This window comes from Mustela putorius, unplaced genomic scaffold (genome assembly GCF_011764305.1).
Source record: "Mustela putorius furo isolate JIRA1106 unplaced genomic scaffold, ASM1176430v1.1 tig00000785_pilon_pilon_pilon, whole genome shotgun sequence".
Taxonomy (NCBI): Eukaryota; Metazoa; Chordata; class Mammalia; order Carnivora; family Mustelidae; genus Mustela; species Mustela putorius.
In genome coordinates this window covers 5,308,841-5,330,894 of record NW_025421480.1, presented here as the reverse complement: position 1 = coordinate 5,330,894, position 22,054 = coordinate 5,308,841, and the positions used below count along the sequence as shown (strand labels likewise).

The 22,054-nt window shown below is 39.6% G+C and overlaps 1 protein-coding gene across 3 annotated transcripts in view; it reads right to left on the bottom strand.

Moving 5' to 3' along the window:
• Positions 1–22,054, bottom strand: part of WDR64 (WD repeat domain 64) — a 140,455-nt gene that overhangs the window by 80,099 nt on the left and 38,302 nt on the right. For all 3 annotated transcript variants that reach the window (XM_004756758.3, XM_004756760.3, XM_004756761.3), the window contains one exon: positions 3,158–3,237. In XM_004756758.3, the coding sequence (XP_004756815.1) occupies positions 3,158–3,237 (80 nt within the window). The remainder of the gene's footprint in view (positions 1–3,157; positions 3,238–22,054) is intronic.

Sequence of the window (22,054 nt, the reverse complement as noted above, 5' to 3'; positions counted from 1 at the left end):
TTTTCCTCTTGAGTGATCGGGGCCATTTCCCTCACAAGGAAGAAGCCAAGACAGTCATCTACTCAGCAAAGGGCAGCAGGGATCCAGAAAGTGTAAGATAAGCATGCCACTTCTTTTGCTTTGAAAACATGTAATTTTAGTATTCATTCCTTTATGAGTTCTAGACTGGCATGGAGCTCTTCAAAGGATAACTTCAATTAGCACAGCTCAAAGACTTGGACCCCTGTTCGTCCTTAGAATCATCACTACCAGGCGCCATGAAACTTGCTCCCAGTCCAAGCCATAAACCCCACATTCTACTCTGCAGACTTGTTACCCATATGCTTTGCTTTCTTTCCTTAATGTCCTTAGTTGAAATTTAGAAGTCTGTGGCCCATTAACGTCTTATTTTTCTGAGCGCACAGAGCTCTGACTATACACTGAGTACCAGTAAGTTACAATATACCTGATTGGCAGAGAGGGTTCCAAATTTTCCAAAGGACATTTTAATTTATCTGCCATGAACAGAAATTTCTTTAAACAACAGAATTCTGATTCTTTAAGCTCAATGGGATCTTGGAATTCTTGTAATCTAACTTCCTCATTTTACCAGATATGGAACATGAGCAACGGGAGATTACATGAGAGCTAAAAATCATACAGCTGGTTAGTGTCTGAGCTATGAATACAACCACCTCTTCTAAATTTCAATGCATTGTTTTTGCTTGTTTTGCTTTCCAGTAGATTGCTATGTAATTTGTTAAAAATAATATTCGAACCGTAAGCTAGTTTTACGTAAGTGTTGTCAAAGGGCCAAAGCGGAGCACAAATTACAATATGAGTACTGTGCATTTGCTGAAAAACATTTTAGCTCTATGTCCTCAGGGAAGATTGCCAGGTGTGAAGTGAGAGTGTAGCTATCTTCACACAGTTGGCCTTTGAACAACATGGGTTTGAACTGTGTGGACCCACTCATACACATTTTTTTTTAAATAAATACACTACAGAACTATAAATTCATATTCATGTCTTATGATTTTCTTAACATTTTCTTCTCTCTAGTTTACTTTATTGTAAGAACACAACATATAATATACAGAACATACAAAATATGTGTAAATGCAAAGTTTACATTATCTGTAAGGTTTCCAGTCAATGGTAGGCGACTAGTAGTTAAGTTTTGTGGGAGTTCAAAGTTACGTGTGGACTTTCTACTGTCGGTTGTGGTGGCATGGGGGTAACTGGCATCCCGGACCTGTGTTGTTCAAGGGTCAACAGTACTTACCAATATCGGCATTTCAGGGCTGAGGCAGGCTAATCTTGGTAGAAAACCAAATGTCGTAGCTGTGTGTGTTTTGGGGGAAGGAATTTGAAGAAATCTCATGTGGAAGGAGCTGGGAGCACTTACTCATCAAACATTTTTTGCTCTTTTAATAAATATTCTTGCTCAAAGCATTTTCCAAATGGTACATGTGTTGATCTTTTGGATGGCAGAGCTTTCTTAAAAATTGTGTTTACTCTTTCCCTTCCTAATAATGTTCAGATCTCCAGTATAAGCCATTTCTTGATGTTTACTTGAGTTTCTGCGTTGCTCATTTATATCTTTCAAGTCCACATGCTCCTTGTTGAAGGTGATTCTGATCTTGAGGTGCCCCTGGGAGTTCATCACACTCACACTGGCAGCCTGGGGGTCCTCATAACCCTTAGCTCCAACTGGGTCTTTTTTCATCACCAGAAGGAGCATACTCCCAGGTGTCTAATCCCACTTGACATTCAAGCTCAAACTTGAGATGTGTTTGCTCTCTTTCCCACGTGAGCACCCTCTTCCTGATCTCTGGTAACAATACAGTTGCTACTCTTCCGTTTTCCGATCTTACAAACTCGGAGCTGATTGATCCCTCTTATTAATCCCAATGTCATTCCGGCTTCAGGTTTTATGACTGATTTCTTTCCCATGGGATTGGCTCTGTCCTTTCTTCTTCCATTTCACTTGCAATAATCAGACCCTCACCACTTCACTCATGACTCCCGGAACAGCTTCCTGACTGGAACCTCCCGTTTCATTTTATTCCAACAAAACCTCTACATTTTTGTCAACATGACTTTGTCTATGTATTGTAGACAGATTGAATAAATATTTGTTGAAAATCTACTATGTCCCAGGCATACATTATCTCAATTAATCTTAAGCACCACCATATGAAGTATGTGTGTTTTTGTTATTGTTAGTATTACTATTAGCAAATTTATATTGTGTACTTACTGTGTGCTAAGTACTTTATTCAAATTTGCTTAATTCTTATAATAATCTTATGAGTGGGTACTATTATCCAGTCCCACTTTAGAGTAGACTGAAACTTAAAGGGATTAAGTGACTTACCCAAGGCCAGAAAGACAACCAGGATGTGCACCCAGAAGGTCTGACTCCAGAGCCCAGGCTCGAAGCCATCCTACTGTATTAGCACCCTAGGGCTAGAGGTGACAAGTATGAGGCTTGAGGAATGTTTCTATCCTCCACCTTCCCCTCTGAACCACACATACCATACTCTCCACAGACGACCGTGTGTCCTATGTCCCATCCTCCTTAACCCTGAAACATTAGAATGCTTCCAGGATCTCTCCTTGGCCTCTTTTCTGCTAACTCTAAAACACTGGCCCTTGACCCTTTTGAATATGAACCCCATTGAGGACTCGATAACTCTTTGGACTATGTCTGCGGAAAAATGCACATAGACACACAAGTTTCAATAGGCCACAGGAGACCCCAGAATTCCTCTAAAGCCCGCACAGGGGCCCCAGGCTGGGATCTCATGCTCTCATTCACTGAAATAACTTCTAGAGAGATTAAAGATCCAAACATAAAATTAAAATTAAAATTTAATTAAAAATTAAAGATCCAAACATAAAATATAAAGCAATAAAAAAGAGTAAGATATGGAAGAATTTATAACCCATATCCCGGTGCTGGGGAAGAACCTTCTAAGTGTGCCATCAAATCCAGAAGGCACAAAGAAAAAGAATGACAGATTTAACTTTATGCAAATGTTTTAACTCTCTGAAAGGCTCCCCAGGAGCAAAACTCTGTCATTTCATGAGAAGCACTTTGTCATTAGATTAATCAAGGAGAGCACGGTTGGCAAAGTAGAGAATCTCTGTACAACACGAACGGTTCCCTTACCTCCAGTGACAATCACGTTTGCTTTTGTGCAGTAACAGAAAGTGTTGGCTCCTCTTGGCATGGAGAACTCTCTGACAGGCCTGGGAAACACAAATTAGATGTAAAGCCTCTACAATTCCATGTATCCAACTAATTCTAACGTACATGTAGGTTGTGTACAATAGGCTCATTTCTAAGCTGGTAAATCTATGTAACCACAGAAACTATTATAAGTAATGATGAAGTCCGCACTGACCGACAGAGTCTACTTGTTCCATAATGTGGTGATATTAGCACAGTACTCTGTACTGTTTCTGCTTAACAGGAAACCCAGTCCTCCCCGCCGGGGTGGTGACCAGAGACCAATCCTTCTTAATCCAGAAAGGATAATGGATGGCTAACTGCGTCCGTTTGGTGTACACAAGGCCAGGAACACCTTTGGACACGTCCTCTTCTCCCACCAACCACATCCCACTGCTGTCCAGTCCTGTTGACTAAACCTCTAAAATACACCTGAAATCTGACTTCTTCCCATTCTCATTACAGTGTTTAGGTTCAAGCCTCCAACCCCCCCCCCCACACCAGACCTTCTGCAACAAAGTGCTAACTTCTCAGCTTCCACTGTTGTCCATCTTTCTTTCTACATTCCCACCTCAAATCCTGCTGTCATTCTTCAGCCATGATGGTCTGCTAACTCTAACTTCAGCCATGATGGTCTTCCTAAAACCAGCATAGCATAGCACTTCTCTTCAGGGGCTTCCTGAGGCTCCGAGAGGAGCTGAGCTCCTTCATCTGGCCTGCCTGGCCTGCGTGGTCCTGGGCGGCCCCATACCTTCCTCTCTCCCCTCATGCTGTGCTCCAGCCGTTCTGCTCTAGCCTGCCCCCCTTCTGGCTGCACTGAGCTCTCTCCCTCCTCGGGAGATTCTGCACAAGCCCAAGATGTGCTGGCCCCAGATACCAACCCCTCTAGCAACCGTCCTCCTGTGAGTGTCAGCTCACATGCTGCCTTTTCACATGGGCCTTGCCTCAACACAGTCCTGCCCTCACTAATGGAGTAGTGTCTTCTTTCTATCTCCTGGTACCATGTTATTTTCCCTACAACTAGAGCATCTATTATATAATTTTGGCATATAGGTTTTGAGTGTTAACTTGGTATCTGTGAGTATTACTATGCTGGGCTTAAAAGAGCTGAGCTTGAGTGAAAATGTGTAGGTTTAAATCCTGACTTCATCCAGTGCCTCAGCGTCTTAATTTATTAAATGGGATAATACTACTACTACTGCCCTCAGGTGCTAGCAATAGTTGAGAGCTGTTACTACATCTGACCAGATGGGGAAAGGAGGAGCCATGAAAGGGAGCACCCAGAAGGAGCCCCAGACCAGGAGGTAAGCAGACCCTGAAGCCAGGGCGGGGGGAGGGAGTGGGAGATTGTGGGGGGGAGGGGAGGGAGGGGAGGGAAGGAAGGAAAGCAACTGGCCTTCTTCTCCTCTTGCCTCTGAGGCTTGCGTGTTCTTTCCTTTCCTTTTAAACACACACGGTTGTGTATATCATTCTGTTCTTTGTTTTATCACTTAATATTATATCTTGAAGACCTTTCCAAATCAGTACATAAAATACTTCCTCAATCTTTTCTTTCTTTTTCAAAGCTCATGAAAAGAAGCCTCAATGTAGTAACATAAGTCTAAAGTCAGAATTCAGAATTGTGAAAATGTTTAAATGTCCTAGAGAAGAAGCAGACAGTTCTGACTGGGGACTCATTTTGAGTTTTGCCAATGACACACTCTCTAACTGTCACCGGTAGATGGACTGAGCTGAGCTTCATGGGGTTACAAACCAGGAATGGCACCATTTTCTTCTACCTCTGTCTCTAACATGGCCTCTTCCCATGTCCCTTTGCACTGACAGCAAGGCCTCTTGGGCCAGCTTCCATTAGCACAGCTTCTATTAAGATACCTCCTGAGTCTCACGGGACACAGTTCACACGGCTTGCCACATGGAGCAGTGTCATTGTGACCACAGCCCCTCCCACTGTCATGGGTCCAAGGGAGGAATGTGTCCATTAGCAGAAGGCACAGTGCCTTGGGCTCATGGTACTTTCAGGGTCCTACAAAAATGCTCTAATTGTTCTTAAAATCAGAAGGAAAGAAAATGTAAGTTTGAGGTCATGATAAATGTTTTCATTTTTTCTCACATCAGAAAAAAAAAATATTTCCAGAAACCATGAAAATCTACTGTTTTCTAAAACAGAAAAAATATGGAAGTAAAGTTATATCAAAAATCATGTGGAATATGGAATAGTATTATGGTGGGAGGGACCCATGAAGGCAAAGGACCCAGGGCCACATAAGTCACAATGTGGCCCAGCCAGCAGCCTTCCCCCGCCACCCCTTTTGGCTCTTCCGGGGCAGGTTCTCATGGAATGGGTTCTCCTGAAGCTGTCCTCACTTGGCTTGGGGTAGGGGGAGTTCTCTCTCCAACCTCCACTTTCCACCCGGAGAAGACAGATGAATCACCCCAACATTCCCCAATTAGTCCCACAGCTGTGTTCCTTGATTCTTCTCTTCAATTATTTTGGAATTGCTAGTTGTCCCCTCTTTGCTGGGGATGGACAATGGCAGAAGGGTCACAGGACTGCTCTGACTACCTTGTAATAATTCTGAGGATGTTTCAGCAGACTTCCCTAGAAAATGGGGCATTAGCTAAAATCCCAAGGCAGCAGGAAAAGAACTGTTTGATATCCTGTTAGTTGATCATGAAAAAAAATCTATCATTTTCTCAATTTCTCAGCATCTGCAATGGAACTTATACACATTTAGCATTTACATTTGTTGTTGTTGTTGTTTTAAATACCTGCCCAATAGAATTATACTCTCTACTTTTCTGGCCCACATTGTTAGATGGATTACAAATAAATGAACTGTACCTTTAACTATTTCAGCTTTTAAAGCTATAATTGATGTCAATTGATGAGAAAACTCAAAAATAGATACTTTATATACATATTCAACTGTGTACTTTTTAATAGATTGCTTTTTTGTGTGTTCACATCTCTATAATATTCTTTTTTAATTAATTATTTTTATTAACATAAAATGTATTATTTGCCCCAGAGGAAAGGTCTGTGAATTGTCAGGCTTGCACATTTCACAGCACTCACCACAACAGATGCCCGCCCCCATGTCCATAACCTAGTCACCCTCTCTGTACCTGTCGCAAAGCAACCCTCAGTTTGTTTGAGATTAAGAGTCTCTTATGGTTTGTCTCCCTTCCTATCCCAACTTGTCTCATTTTTTCCTTCCCTACCCGCCAAACCCCCCACATCAGGGAAATCATATGGTAATTTCTTTCTCTGATTGACTTATTTCACTCAGCATAATACCCTCTAGTTCCATCCACGTCGTTGCAAATGGCAAGATTTCGTTTCTTTTGATGGCTGCTTTTTTATTCTGTTACTGGGTATATCTTACTCTAACCAAAACACACCAGACCATTCTAAGAAATCAAACGCTTTGTAAGAAATCTATCATGGTAATATCAGCTGGTATTTCTATAGCATCCTACATCTAAAGAGTGAAGAATGTTTCTACTCATATCTTACAATGCAGGGAAATATTTGGTTTTATGTTTGGACTTGAGCCCAGGTCCCTCACACCATTTTCTCTCCTCAAGGATTAGGTGGTGGGTGAGAAGGGGTGGGCCACCCACTTGGCCAGGGTGTCTCAGTGAGCCCCGTAAACACCAAACATGGCAGGATGGCTCCAGGCTCAGTCTCATGTACAAGGAAGGCCCACGTGGTCTGTTCCGTAGAAAATAAAATGTAGACACCATGGTACTTTGAGCATAGAAGGCTCCCAACAAATATTTGTTTGAATATCCTTAAGAAATGAACACCTGGTTGACTGTGCCTCTTTCCAGAATCACAGAGAATAAAAATGTACTGATTCTGGGAAGTTCCCTCTGAAGTTTTCCCTGGTCCTCTTGAGACAATAGCACTTTGGAAAGGGAAACATTTCCTGATAATTTCTTTCAAAAAAATAAAAACTCAGTCTCCCATCAAAAGGCCCTAACTGAATGATAGTGTCCTTCACCTCAGCTTCCCAGCTCTTGTCACACAAATGCAAATCTGGGAGGGAAGAAGTTATTCAGATGGAAATTAAAGAGGTAACTGGGGTGTGTTGTTCATTGAATGTAAGATGGTACTCAGATAGGAAGGCTTTGGGGGTTGGGGGGGGGATTCGGTGACTGATAAAGAGAAGCTATTGAGCCAGTATCTTTTCTCTCCTTGGAGGTGGGGGTAGTTAGTGGAAGTCAAGGCAAGGAGTGAGGAAGAAGGCATTTTTATTTTCTCCTAGAAGATGTGAGGTAAGAATGCCTCACACAGAGGTATTTTTTTAAGTGGTCCACACTCTGCAGTATTACCTGCCACTGATCCATACTGTGCCCAATCCCAAGGGACAAGGGAGAGTCCAACAGAAAACTCTAGATCAGCAGTTGGCAGCCTCTTTTTTTAAGGAGCCAAATAATGAATATTTCAGACTTTGCCATACAGGCTCTGTTGTCCCAACCACTCAACTCTGCCACTGTAGCATGAAAACAGCCATACATAATACATAAATGAGCAAGCATGGCCCTGTTCCCACACAACTTTATAAGCAAAGAAATTTGAATTTCATATAATTTTCAGGGGGCATGAAGTATTATTCTTTTGATTTGTTCGGCAATCAGAAATGGAAAAATCATTCTTGGTGTGCAGATGTTACAAAAACAGGTGGCCTGCTGGAGTTGGTCCATGGGGTTTTATGACCCTTACTCCAGATGCAGGAGCACGAAGCCCAAACCAGGACATCTCTACAGTCACTCCACCTGTTCTCAGGATTCAAATTCTTTTTTATTTTATTTCATTTGGGGGGGGGGGATGCATTTCAGTATCTCTCTGATGGGAACAAAGAAAGGAACTTACATTTACTGAGTCCTACGTGCCAGGCATTAAGTCAGCACTCTACATGAGGTAACTTAGGTGCCTTTTATAAGACGATAAGATAGGTAGGTGTCTTCCTTCCCATCTAAAGATGGGAAAACAGATGGAGAAGAGCTAATGGTATTGTGTGCATGGTGTTCGGTGGTCCCAAAGCTCGTGAGTGCTAGGACAGAGACCAGTTCTGCCTGGCTCTGTTGCAACCCGCTTGGGGGGGCATTATCCACTTTCCCGTATAATGACCTGCCACCAAATTGGGTAACTGAGGAAAAGTAATGCTGAATAGTTAGCTGCTCCTCTCTGGGGAATTGTCAAGCTATCCAAGGGTTAAAGGTTCAACTTCTGTCTTGCAACAGGCCAACCTCCTTTACACGGCATAATTAATTGCAGATGTTCATTTTCTTGCTGGTACAAAACTCCATTTGTGAAATTACCATACAAAATTATAACCAAAATGGTAATCATGTTTGAAATGGAAATTTTTTCAAGAGGAGTTTTTTCCCTGCCTTTTTGGGAGCCGTGCTGGCTCCCATTTTAACAGCTGGCCAATCATGTATTAGTGTAATTGCAGTTTCATCTGGCTCGACTTAAGACTCATTATAGGAGATTGCAGAAATAGGGGTATGTTGAATCTAGCGATGAAGAGGACCTGACTGTCCTCTTCTTGAGATGACTCTCCAATGGTACCGGCGTTTCGGGAAAACATTATTATACTGCATCACTTGAGAAATCTCTATAGCTTCTAGATTTACGAGAGTGGCCCAAGGAAAGCGCTGAAAAGCTCAGCCAGAATCTGACTGAATAGATCGATGATCACCGTTTGCTGAGGCTGTCTTGAGTATTTTTACCTCCATATCCTGACTCTCTCCAGCTGAATGTATCATCAGCTACGTCCCAAGCGTTATGGTAAATACTAGGAAGTTCAGAATTGGGCTCAGAGACAAACTCCTGACTCTTGCAAAATAGACACTTTCCAGAGCATGGATGAGAAAGTACTGGCTAGTCTGAAAAATAAAACCTTCCAGAGAATCTAAGCGTTTACAGCTACTAAGTACCAAGTCTGTGGAACACTGGGGCAAAGTAGGCATTTAAATTCCCTGTAATACCATTACATAAACTAAAAATACATACAAATATATATTTTTAAGGAAATGTATAAACAAAAAGATATATGAAACCCAACAGAATGATTGCCTTTGTGGGTGTGTGTGAGTGTGTGTGTGTATGTGTGTGTGCACATGCACAGGAAAATGGATTGGGATACAGCATAAAGAAGGAATAAAAAAAGGAGAATATGAACAACTAAGCCATGCTCTTGAGGTTACTCCACTGGGGTGAAAAAAGGGAATTAGATTTGCCTTGGATCCTGCTAGTTGAAGGACATATTTGCCCTCACAAAAAGAAGGTATGCAATCTAAATGAGAGCAAAAAGAGTACTACCCTATTTAAAACCTAACACAAGAATCACCACTTGATTAAAAGATCTTAATGCTTGAAAAAAGGGAGTATGGGCCCTGTCATAACTTTTCCCCAAGAAAAAGATTAGTGCCTCTCTTTTCCCCCAGTGCCGTCATTATTCTGGATTTTGACAGCACACAGAAATCAAAATGTTCTTTAAAAATCAATTCTTTGTGAAAGATCATAAATATCTACAAGCAAATAATAACCCTTTTAACTGTTACAGTATTTTACAGTTTTCAAGAGACCTTCACTCATTTCAGCTTGTTTGAGCAATGCAAAAGTCCTCGGAGATAAAAAAGTATGATCCCCATTCATTAACGAGGTTACTGAGGTTCAGGTAAGTAACATCCCCAAGACCACTCAACCAACAAGTGGCAGAAGTGACATTAGAACTCACTTGCTTGTCAGCATACTCCTTCACTCACATTCTCTCCTAGGAAACAGCAAGGCCAAGCAAACAGCCCTCCCAGCCAGAAGCCCAGCAGCTTCCGCTGCTCTCAGACTTCCTCTGGATCTTTCATGATTTGACTCTTCACCTCATAAGGCTCTTTGCTCAAACTTGAGCTCCCCAGAGTACTCTCTCCTGACCATCCTGTCAAAAATATGCCTCCAGTCACTTCATCCTGTAACCCTACTTCATTTCCTAAATTTGTATCATTTACTGGATTATGTCTTTTCCACTAGAATATGTGCTCCAAGAGAGGAGAGAGTTGGTCTTTTTTGCATACCGTTTATCAATTCTTGGAACAGTTTTTGGTATATAATACATATGCAAAAATTACGGTTGCAAACAAAAAAATGAAACTTAGATTCTTTTTGTTCCTCTCATCGAGTAGGTTGCCAATGCTTATAAATTATATATGGATCTGGTCTCTCTCCATTCTCACTTCTACCAGTTGAGTTCCAGCTCTCGTCAGCTTCTTTCTGAACTATTACCCTATCTCCCCAGTCATCTCCTCCTTCCCAACCTGCCTCCTCCTTCCCCAACCCATTCCCCTTCTCACTGCTAGGGCAGTTTGTCAAGAACTCCTCATTGACCATTCTCCCGGCCAAAGAATTGAATAGCTCATATAGCTCTCAGGTTAATACTCCAGGGCTTCAGTCTTGGTGTGTAGGCCTTTTCATGTTTGGCTTGTCCCTCCTCATCTTTCCCAACCCTTCTCCCTTTCTGTGCTCTAATTATAGTGAGTTTCACTATTTTCTTTTTCATTTCCATATCTTCGTAAATGCCAGCTCTTTCATGTAGCTATTTATCTACTCTCATGGAATGGTGTGCCTGGCTAATCCCTACCAGATCTTCAAAACTCAGCATGCATGACACCTTCTTCAGGAAGCCTTCTCCAATTTTTCTCCCTTCAAAATCCTATTTAAGATGTTCTAAGAACTCTCTTCTGCTCTTCTCTATACCTCTCTAATATCTATATCATGACATTTATCATCCTCTGTGGGAATGTCTTTGTTTTCTCTCTCATTAGACACAAGAGCAAGGACCTAGTCTTACTCATCTTTAAATTCCCAGCATATAGAACAGTGTGTCAAATTTAGTAACTCATCAGTAAGTATTTGCTAAACAAATAAATATTCAGGCTCTAGAGTTTCTTCTAGAGTGGTCAAATTCCTCAAGTCATAAGACAATTAGTTAGACAATGTTGGGTATATTAATAACTCTCAAAAAGCTTGGTGTCTTCTAAAGACACACCCTTGAACATAATTAAAAAACAATAAATAAAGAGACTGAGGCACAAAACGGATACCTAACCCAGTTGGGGAAAGAGGTACTCAGAGAGAATTAGAACAATTTCCTAGAATTGGTATCATCTGACCCTTGAAGGATTATGGGGTCAATTACACCTCAATAAAATTGGAAAAAAATTAAAAACAAAAACTTTTCCTCTTTTCCAAAATTAAAAAAAAAAGATTATGGAGGTTGAAAGAAAGGAAGAGAGGAAGACTGGGAAGAGTATTTCGGCACCAAACATGTACAAACTCCCAGCACGGGTTATCCAGGGAGCAGCCACAGGCTCAGAGTTAAAGAAACTTAAGTAAAAGGCAGTGAAGGGAACGATGTGAAGAGGCTGGCAGGTCCAGACTATGGAAGTGCTATGGTAGGGGATGGAGAAACATGAAAGCTATTGAGATGGTTGGCTATCATCTTCATAAACATACTCTGGAAGACTAATAGACAATAGTTTTGGTGGTAATGAAATAGAGGCAAGATACCAGTTGGAGATCATAGCCTAAGGGGATAGAGATACAAAAGACAAGACAGATCCAACAAGTGTTCATAAGAGAATACAGACGAATTTGTTGATTGGTGGTTTATGGAAGGAATCACGAGGAGTTGCCAGACTTCTGCCTAGGATGATTTGATGTATCAAGAGAAATAAAAAATCCTATAAAATATATAGATTGAGAAGTGGGGGAGTTAAGTTCAGTTATGAACGTATGAGTTTGAGGGGCTATAAGATATCCAAGTGGAGATGGTGAGCAGGTATACTAAGTCCAAAATCCAAAATAGCTTGGGTTTCATCAGCATATAGGTCTTAGTAGGCTAGAGAAGAGGAACATCACCCAAGAAGTGCCTAGAAAGTGAGAATTAAAGTTGTCTAGGGAGAGTACTTTAGAGAACACCCCATTCAACAGCAGACACCAAAAAGAGGAGTCATAAAGAAAAGGAATAGTAAGATACCAGGAGAAAACTTTGGCTTCCCAAAAGGTAAGAGAATAGAGTTTTACTGAGTAAGATAAGTAATGCTGAATGTCCTGAGGCTATCTGACAAGTTCAGTGTCTCTCAGTTATACAATGTAGACACTGGCCAACTTGAGAGTCTCTTCTACAGAGTAGGATGGGGAAAGGTTATATGAGAGAGGATTATAGAGAGAACAAATAATGCCAAAGTAGTGGAGACAGTGAATGAAGAAGAGTACTTTTTCTGGAAGAGGTATAGTATAATAGTTTAAAGGAGATTATATGTTAAGCAAAACATTACTCACATTAGAAGAGACTTGAGTACTATAGGCGGAAATGAGAGAGTGGGAGAAACTGAGATCAGCAAGATCCTGCAGAAGAAGTTTAAAAAATGCAAGGCCAATGATGAAATGTTTGATGTCTCAACCTCTAAAACAAAAAGAGAAGATCAAGGATAGGTGTGGATAGAGAAGATTCCAAATGATTTGGGCTGCTGGGAATTACTCTAAAGGCCTCAGGGTTTTGTGGTCACGGAGGACAGGACATCTGTGGAGAGTAAGCAGAGCTGGAGCTGGGAATAGTCTGAGGGGACCAAACAGGGACAAATGAGGACACAAAGGTCTGGGAGGAGGGACCAAGGGCTCTGTTGAGCAGAAGGGTTAGGATTCTGCTGACTGGTGCATGGCCGAAGGGGATGCATAGCACAGAAGAATGTTGGTGAGATATGAGCTCAGGTGATGAGTCTGGGCTCCAGGTGGGGAGGGAGAGAAGGAAGTCAAGGAGGGAGCTGACGAAATTGGAGCTAATGGGGGAGATGAAGGGTTAGAGACCTCACTGAGGCCATTGAGAAGGCATAGGGAGAGTCACAGCCTTCAAGAGCCAAAAATGTAAGACATAGCAGCCAGGGAGGGATATTGGGTTTTCTGAAGACAAAACTTCTAGATGCTTGTCAGTCTTCTTCAGAACAATGTGTTGATTTCTATTTTGCAATGTGAGAGTGCCAATACACAGCTAAATATACCAACTGTAAAGACAGTCTTTAAGAAGAAATAAGTCCCTTAATTCATTCAGAAGCCAACTTGGCATGCTTATTATTAGCTGCCATAACCTTTCTTATTTAATAATATCCCTGCCAAATTTATTCATAATCCTCTATAAAAGACGTATTCTTCCCTCTAGGGCTTGCTCAAATACTATCATTTATTACTCCTTTTTCTGACCCCTATGATGCCAGTAACTATAAACCATTCAACTGAATTTAACGTGCTCTGCTTGCAGTGTGAATTATCCTATCTTACTGACCGGTTGTTGCCAGTAAGTGTTTAATACTGAGCAAGGGCCAGGGAAGTGGGGCTCAGGGAAGTCATTGGCTTATAACATTTGCTGTTTTCCATGGTATAAGTATTCTTAAGGTAGCTAATTTCAAACTAGCAAGACGACATCTCTGAACTTGGGGTTAGGGAAAGTTACACAGTTGAACACCATTATATAGTAGTCCTATGTCCCTAAGGTCATATAATCCTCAAGAACATACAGAACAGTAAAATGTACTAAAATAAAAAGTGATGAGTTTTGAGTATTTATTGTTTTTGGTTTTCATATAATGGAATTGTGAGCTCATAAAATTACATTTTAAATGATGGTAGTATTCATTAAGTTTGTCAAATTTCTTGAGATCTTAGCAATCAGCTCTCATCAGCTGATATGAGCTGACTCCAGCATGCCATTGAGATTAAGGCTGTATTTCTTGTCTTTTCATTTAGAGTTCAAGTACTTAAAGGCAGGGGTCAAGCCTTAAACATATTGTATTGTCCACGGTGCTTAACACATAGTGACTTAGTAAATATTTGTTGAATCAGGGCAGCCAGGTGGCTCAGTCATTAAGCATCTGCCTTTGGCTCAGGTCAGGAAACCAGGGCCTGGCATCGAGCCCCGCATTGGGCTCCCTGCTCTGGGGAAGCCTGCTTCTCCCTCTCCCACTCCCCCTGCTTGTGTTCGCTCTCTCTCTCTCTGTGTCTCTGTCAAATAAATAAATAAATAAAAATCTTTAAAAAATGTTCATTGAATTACTGATACACTTCTGGATTAAAGGCTGAAGTACATGACCTGTGTATACTTTTCCAGTTACCATGTCGACTGTTAGAATTACCCTGGTGAACGTACTGGGAATATTTGTGCTGGTAAAATCATGCCTGTAGATTTGTGTATCTTGGAGATGACAATCCTTTCTCTGGATGTTGGAGTAGAATATACATCTTCATAGAGGCCACAGGGCATATCGTATTTCATATGGTTTCCCAAAAGCTTCTTTATGGGTATGAATATATTATAAATTGCCAACATAATACAAATCAATTAGAAATTAAGTTGCATCTATCTCTTAATTAAATGTTTCAGAAATGCACTCCTTTAAAATGTCAGAGTATAATCACTAGTAGTTAATTATGTTACAGAAACTAAATGAAAATTAATTATGCCATAGAAATGATGTTTGTGGAATCAGATCTGATGTTAGGAAATGAAACTGTTTTCAATGTGCTGTGAAAAGTTTTTACTTCATTTTCTCAGTGCAATATGTTATACATCAAGATAAACATTTTTATCTTTTTCTAAATGAGGGGGAAATATGTGGCTTTCATGAAGACTCTAACTTTCAAGAAAATGTAGGGTATAGTCAGTCATTTTAGAGATGTGATACTCTTTTCTTTCATAAAATTTCTAATTTTGTTAGTCTGTTTCTTAAATTGAAAATCTTAGAATTTAAAAAAATTCTAGCTCTATATGTGTGGAGACTCCCTTTTCCTCTCACTTTTTGTGCATTTCATTTAAAAACTCAGTAGAGGGGCGCCTGGGTGGCTCAGTCGGCTGAGCCACTGCCTCTTGGTTTTGGCTCAGGTCATGATCTCAGGGTCGGGAGATGGAGCCCTGTGTGGGGCTCCACACTGGGCATGGAGCCTGCTTGCTGGTTGGGATTCTCTCTCTCCCTCTCCGTCTGCCCCTCCCCACCCCCCAGCTTGCACACACTCTCTCCCCCTCTGTCTCTCTTAAAAAAAAATAGGAAGGATCTGGTAGTTATCATCTGTGCGTTGTTAGTAGGACAAACAGACTATTCACCAATTTTCCCAGCTGCCTTTTAATCGAACCCAAGTCCTCCAGCTATGATGCAATGTCACTGCAACTCACCAACTCTTTAGATAGAAATTGAATTTTAAATAATGGAATTAAATCATCAAGGAGGCATTTTATAGTTTTAAGGTTTGACCGCCAGTGTTTTGTTCTGTTATTATCTTTTTGGGTTTTTGGGATCTGGTGTATGAAGACACCATGACAAGGATTCCCCTCCATTGAGTCAATTAACTTCCCATTACCTCACATATTTACCTTTTTCTTTTTTTCTTCTCTTTTTCTCTCTCTCTTTTTCTTTCTTTCTTTTTATTTTGAGAGAGAGTAAGGGAGTAGGGAGGGGGTAGAGGGAGACAGAGAAAATCCTAATCATGATCCTGAGATCATGACTTGAGCCCAAATCAAGAGTCCAACACTTAAACAACTGAACCACTCAGATGCCTCTTTCTTTCTTTCTTTCTTTCTTTCTTTCTTTCTTTCTTTCTTTCTTTCTTTCCTCCTTCTTTCCCTTCCTTTCTTTTCCTCCCTTTCTTCCTCCCATTTCCCCTTTTTCTTTCTTTCTTTCTTTCTTTCTTTCTTTCTTCTGAGAATACTTAAGTTCTACTCTCTTAGTAAATTTCAGTTGTACAATATAGTGTTATCTACTACAGTCACCATGTTACACACTAGATCCTCAGATAAGTGAAAGTTTACACATTTTTCCAACTTTTTCCTATTTCTCCAACACCCAAGCCCCTGGCATCCACTTTTCTACTCTTAGTTTTCATGAGCTTGATTTTTTTTTTTTTTTTGATCCCTCATGTAAGTGATACCATTCAGGATTTGTCTCTCTGTGTCTGGCTTATTTCACTTGATATAAGCCTCCAGACTCATCCATGTTGTCAAAAATGGCAAGATTTCGTTCTTTTTTCTGTGGCTGAATAATACTGCATTCTACATATGTAACAATTTTCTTTGCCCTTTCATCCATCAAGGGACACTTACTTTGTTTCCATATTTTGGATATTATAAAAAATACTGTAATTAATGTTGGGTCCATATAAGTTTGGAATTCATGTTTTATATTCTTCAGATAAATACCCAGAAATGGAATCACTGCATCATATGGTAGTTGTATTAATTTTTTGAGGAACTTCTGTACTGTTTTCCTACTGGCCATCACCCAATTATTTCTTCCACTCACCCACTTCCCTTCCGTCAACCCTCAGTTTGCTTCCTAGAGTTCAGTGTCTCTTATGGTTTGTCTTCCTTTCAATTTTCATCTTGTTTTATTTTTCCTTCCCTTCCCTTATGTTCATCTGTTCTGTTTCTTAAATCCCATGTATGAGTGAAATCATATGGTATTTATCTTTTTTCTCATTGACTTATTTTGCTTAGATAATACCCTTTAGTTCCTTCCATGTCATTTCAAATGGCAAGATTTCATTCTTTTTCATGGTTGAGTAATATTCTGCTATGCATACGTGTGTGTGTGTGTGTGTGTGTGTGTGTGTATAGACACATTTATTCATTCATCTGTTAATGGACATCTGGGCTCTTTCCACAGTTTGGTTACTGTGGACACTGATGCTTTAAACATTGGGGTGCATGTGCCCCTTTGAATCATTATGTTCTTATCTTTTGGTTAAATACCTAGTAGTGCAATTGCTGGGTTGTATTTGCTCTATTTTTAACTTTTTGAGGAACCTCCATACTTTTTTCCAAAGAAGCTGCACCAGTTTGCATTTGTGAGAATATGCAAGAGGGCTCCCCTTTCTCAGCGTCATGGCCAGCATTTGTTGTTTCCCGACTTATTAATTTTAGCCATTCTGACTGGTGTGAGGTGGTATCTCATTGCAGTTTTGATTTGTATTTCCCTGATGTTGAGTGATGTGAAGCATTTTTTCATGTGTCTGCTTGGCCATTTGTATGTCTTCTTTGGAGAAATGTCTATTCATATCTTTTGCCCATTTCTTGATTGGATTTTTTGTTTTATGGATGTTGAGTTCAATAAGTCTTTAAAGACTTTGGATACTAGCCCTTTAACTGATAAGACATTTTCAAATATCTTCTTCCATTCCCATAGGTTGTCTTTTAGTTTTGACTATTTTCTTTACTGTAAAGAAGCTTTTAACTTCATGAAGTCCCAACAGTACCTTTTCGCTTTTGTTTCCCTTGTCTTTGGAGACATACGTAGCAAGAAGTTGCTGTGGCCGAGGTCAAGGAGGTTGCTGCCCATGTTCTTCCCTAGAATTTTGATGTATTCCTGTCTCACACTGAGGTCTTTCATCTATTTTGAGTTTATTTTTGTGTATGGTATAAGAAAATGGTCCAGTTTCATTCTTCTGCATGTGACTGACCAATTTTTCCAACATCATTTTTGAAGAGACTGTCTTTTTTCCATTGGTTAAATTCTTTCCTGCTTTGCTGAAGATCAGATGACCACAGAGTTGAGGGTCCATTTCTGGGGTCTCTGGTCTGCTCCATTGATTTATTTGTCTGTTTTTGTTCCAGTACCATAGTGTCTTGATGATTACAGCTTTATAATAGAGCTTGAAGTCCAGAATTGTGATGCCTGCAGCTCTGGTTTTCTTTTTCAACATTCCTTTGGCTACTTGAGGTCTTTTCTGGTTCCATACAAATTTTAGGATTATATGTTCTAGTTCCATGAAAATGCTGATGACTTTAGCCATTCTAACGGGTGTGAGGTGATATCTCATTGTGGTTTTGATTTGCATTTCTCTGATGTTGAACACTTTTTCATGTACATTTTGGCCAACTGTATGTTTTCTTTGAAAAAAAAATTCTATTCAGAACTTCTGTCCATTTTTTAATTCAATTTTTTGCTTTTGAGTAGTATGAGTCACACACACACACACACACACACACAAACACACACACACACACACACACACTTGGATATTAGCCCCTTATCAGAGGTATAGTTTGCAAATATTTTCTCCTATTTAGTAGGTGGTCTTTTCATTTTGCTGCTGATTTCTTTTGCTACACAGAGCTTTTTACTTTGATGTAGTCTCACTTGTTTACTTTTACCTTTGTTGCTTTTGCTTTGGGTGTCAGATTCAAAATGCCACAGCAAAGATCAATGTCAAGGATCTTCCCACTTATGTTTTACACTAGGAGTTTTATGGCTTTAGTTCTTTTTTTTTTTTTTTTTAAGATTTTATTTATTTATTTGACAGACAGAAATCACAAGCAGACAGAGAGGCAGGCAGAGTGAGAAGAGAAAGCAGGCTCCTCTTGGAGCAGAGAACCGGATGTGAGGCTTGATCCCAGGACACTGAGATCATGACCAGAGCCAAAGGCAGAGGCTTAACCCACTGAGCCACCCAGGCGCCCCTATGGCTTTAGTTCTTACATTCAAGTCTTTAATCCACTTTGAGTTAATTTTTGTGTGTGGTGTGAGATAGGGGCCCAGTTTTATTTGTTTGCATGTGGCTGTCCAGTTTTTCCAACACCATTTATTGAAGACACTGTCCTTTCCCATTGTGTATTCTTGGCTTCTTTGTTGTAATTAATTGGTCATATATTGTGAGTTTATTTCTGGGATTTCTATGCTGTTCCATCTGGTTTCTTTGTTGTAATTAATTGGTCGTATATTGTGAGTTTATTTCTGAGATTTCTATTCTGTTCCATGTCTGTTTTTAGACCTATGCCATACCATTTTGATTACTATAATTTTGCACTAGTTTGAAATCAGATGGCATAATGTCTCCAGCTTTGTTACTCTTTCTCAAGACTGCTTTGCCTATTTGGGGCTGTCTGCAGTTCCGTTCAAATTTTAGAATTGTTTCTTCTATTTCTGTGAAAAAATACCATTGGAATTTTGATAAGGATTGCATTGAACCTGTGCATTGCTTTGGGTAGCATGGTCATTGTGACAATATTGATTCCTCCAATCCATGAACATGGAATATCTTTTCCATTTACATGTATCTTCTTCAATTTCTTTCATTAATGTCATACAGTATTCAGTCTTCCATCTCCTTGGTGAAATTTATTCATAGCTAATTTGTTTTCTTTTTGATGCAATTGTAAATGGGATTATTTTCTTAATTTCTCTTTCCAATAGTTCATTGTGTAGAACACAACTAATTCTTGTATATTTGTATATATTTTGCATATTTGGGTATTTGATTTTGTGTCCTGCAGTTTACTGAATTAGTTTTAACAGCTTTCTGCTGGAGTCCTCAGGACTTTCTATATGTAATATCATGTCATCTGGAAATAATGACAGTTTTACTTCTTTCTCTATTCTCTATTTGAATACCTTTTATTTCTTTTTCTTCTTACTTGCTCTGGATAGGACTTCAAATATGATGTCAAATAAAAGTGGTAAAAGTGTACATCTTTGTCTTGTTCCTGATCCTAAAGGAAAAAGCTTTTAGCTTTTAATGAGTATGATGTTACCTATGGGTTTGCCATATTTCTTGTGGCTTCAGTTTGCCTTTCTCTAATGACTTATGATGTGGAATGTCTTTTCATGTGCTTATTGACATTTGTATGTCTTCTTTGGTGAGGTGTCTCTTCAGATCTTTTGACCTTTTTTTTTTTTTTAAGATTTTATTTACTTATTTGACAGACAAGTAGGCAGAGAGGCAGGCAGAGACAGAGAGAGGAGGAAGCAGGCAGGCTCCCTCCTGAGCAGAGAGCCCAATGCAGGGCTTGATCCCAGGACCCTAGGACCACCACCTGAGCCTAAGGCAGAGGCTTTAGCCCACTGAGCCACCCAGGAGCCCCTTGACCTGTTTTTAAAAATTAGGTTGTTTGTTTTCTTATTGTTGAGTTTTAAGAGTTCTTGGTATATTATGGATAAGAGTCTTTTTATCAGATATGCCTTTTGCAAATATTTTTTCCTAGTCTGTGGCTTTTGTTGTTGTTGTTATTTTGACGGTGTCTTTCCAGAGCCCAAGTTTTTAATGTTAATGAAGTCTAGCTTATCATCCATTCCTTTCATGGATTATGCTTTGGTATTATATCTATAAAGTTCCTATTTAGATTTTATTCTAGGAGTTTTATAGTTTTGTGTTTTACATTTACATCTATGATCCATTTTGAGGTGTGTGTGTGTGTGTGTGTGTGTGTGTGTGTGAAAAATATAAGGTTTTTTTCTTTACCATTTTTGAAACAAGTATTGATATATTCTGAAGTCCGGAGACTCCTTCTACAAGTATGTCAGTCTACTTTTGATCTAATAAAAGGCATTCTTTATTTATTTATTTTTTTTTTAATCTCTAACATTTCTTTTTGATTATTTACTAAAATTTCTATCCCTCTGTTTACATTACCTATTTTGTTTTGTTTTGTTTTGGCATGGTATCTACTTTATCCATTAGAGGTCTTACCATATTACTCATAGTTATTTTACCTTCCTAGTCCTCTGATTTCAATATCCCTGCTGCATCTGAGTTTAATTAGATACTTGCTCTATATCTTCAAACTGTTTTTGCATTTTGGTATGCCTTGTACATTTTTTTTTTGATAGGAGATCATAATCTATTGTGTAAAAGGAACTGCTGCAAATAGGCATTTAATAATGAGGTTGTAAGGTGGGTGGGATGAAACAAAAGTGGTCTACAGCCCTTTGATTAGGTCTGTCTTTAGGTGAGCCCGTGTCCCTGAACTGTGAACTTCACAATGGTTTTGCAGCATCCCTTCCCTTAGGTGAGTCAGGATGACTAGAGTGGACTGGATTTGGTATTTCACTTCTCCTGTGTGAAAGCTAGAGTTATCTCCTTCTCCCAGGGCGTTTAATCTTTGATAAAACCCCAATAGCTTAGGATCTGGTAAGATGGTTTTGCTTGAGGACAGACTTTGCTAAGAACAGAATGTTTGGGTGTGTTTGAATGTGGTACATTTTCCTCTTCCCCATCAGAAGCAGGAGAGGAGTTTCCAATATTCACTGTGGGAAACTGGTTGAGCTTCTGGAAGTAAAATTCACAAAAGTATGGGGACCCCTTTAACTAGGTCCTTGGAGTTTTTAACTCCTGGACTTTTCTATGTTGAGCCCCCAGTGATTTGTTAATCACAGTTTAGGTTTTCCTATCACAGTATATTGGTTTCCCAGAGGTACATGTTTGTGGATTTCTGTTCTGGTAAGTTGTGATTCTTAGTATATGCCTGTCTGTCTCTCCAGATTTGAGGACAGCAGTTTGATCTGTGACTTCACTTCTTTAAGGATTTAAGAAGGATTTGAGAAGAAGAGCTGTTGATTTTTTAGTTTTGTCTTTTTCACCTGCTGTTAGGGCCAAGTGATGACTTCCAAACTCCACATGCTAGACTAGAAACTAGAAGTCTCTATGCATTTTTAACACAGTTTTGTTGCGGTATAACTTATATAACACAAAATTCACCGATTTGTAAATGTACAATTCAGTTATTTTTAGTAAATTTATATGGTTGTATAACAATCACCACAGTAAGTTTTGGAACAATTTCAATATCCCCAAAAGTTTCCCTGTTTCTACTTCAGATCCCTTCTCTTACCACTACCTCCTGGCATCCACTGATCTACTTTCTATCTCTACAAATTTGCCTTTTCTGGACATTTGATATAAATGGGATCACTGAATGTGCAGTCTTTTGTGTCTGGCTTCTGCCAGTTAGCATCATGTTTTGAGGTCTATCCATGTTGTAGCATATAACTTAACACATTTTTTAAAAAATTTTA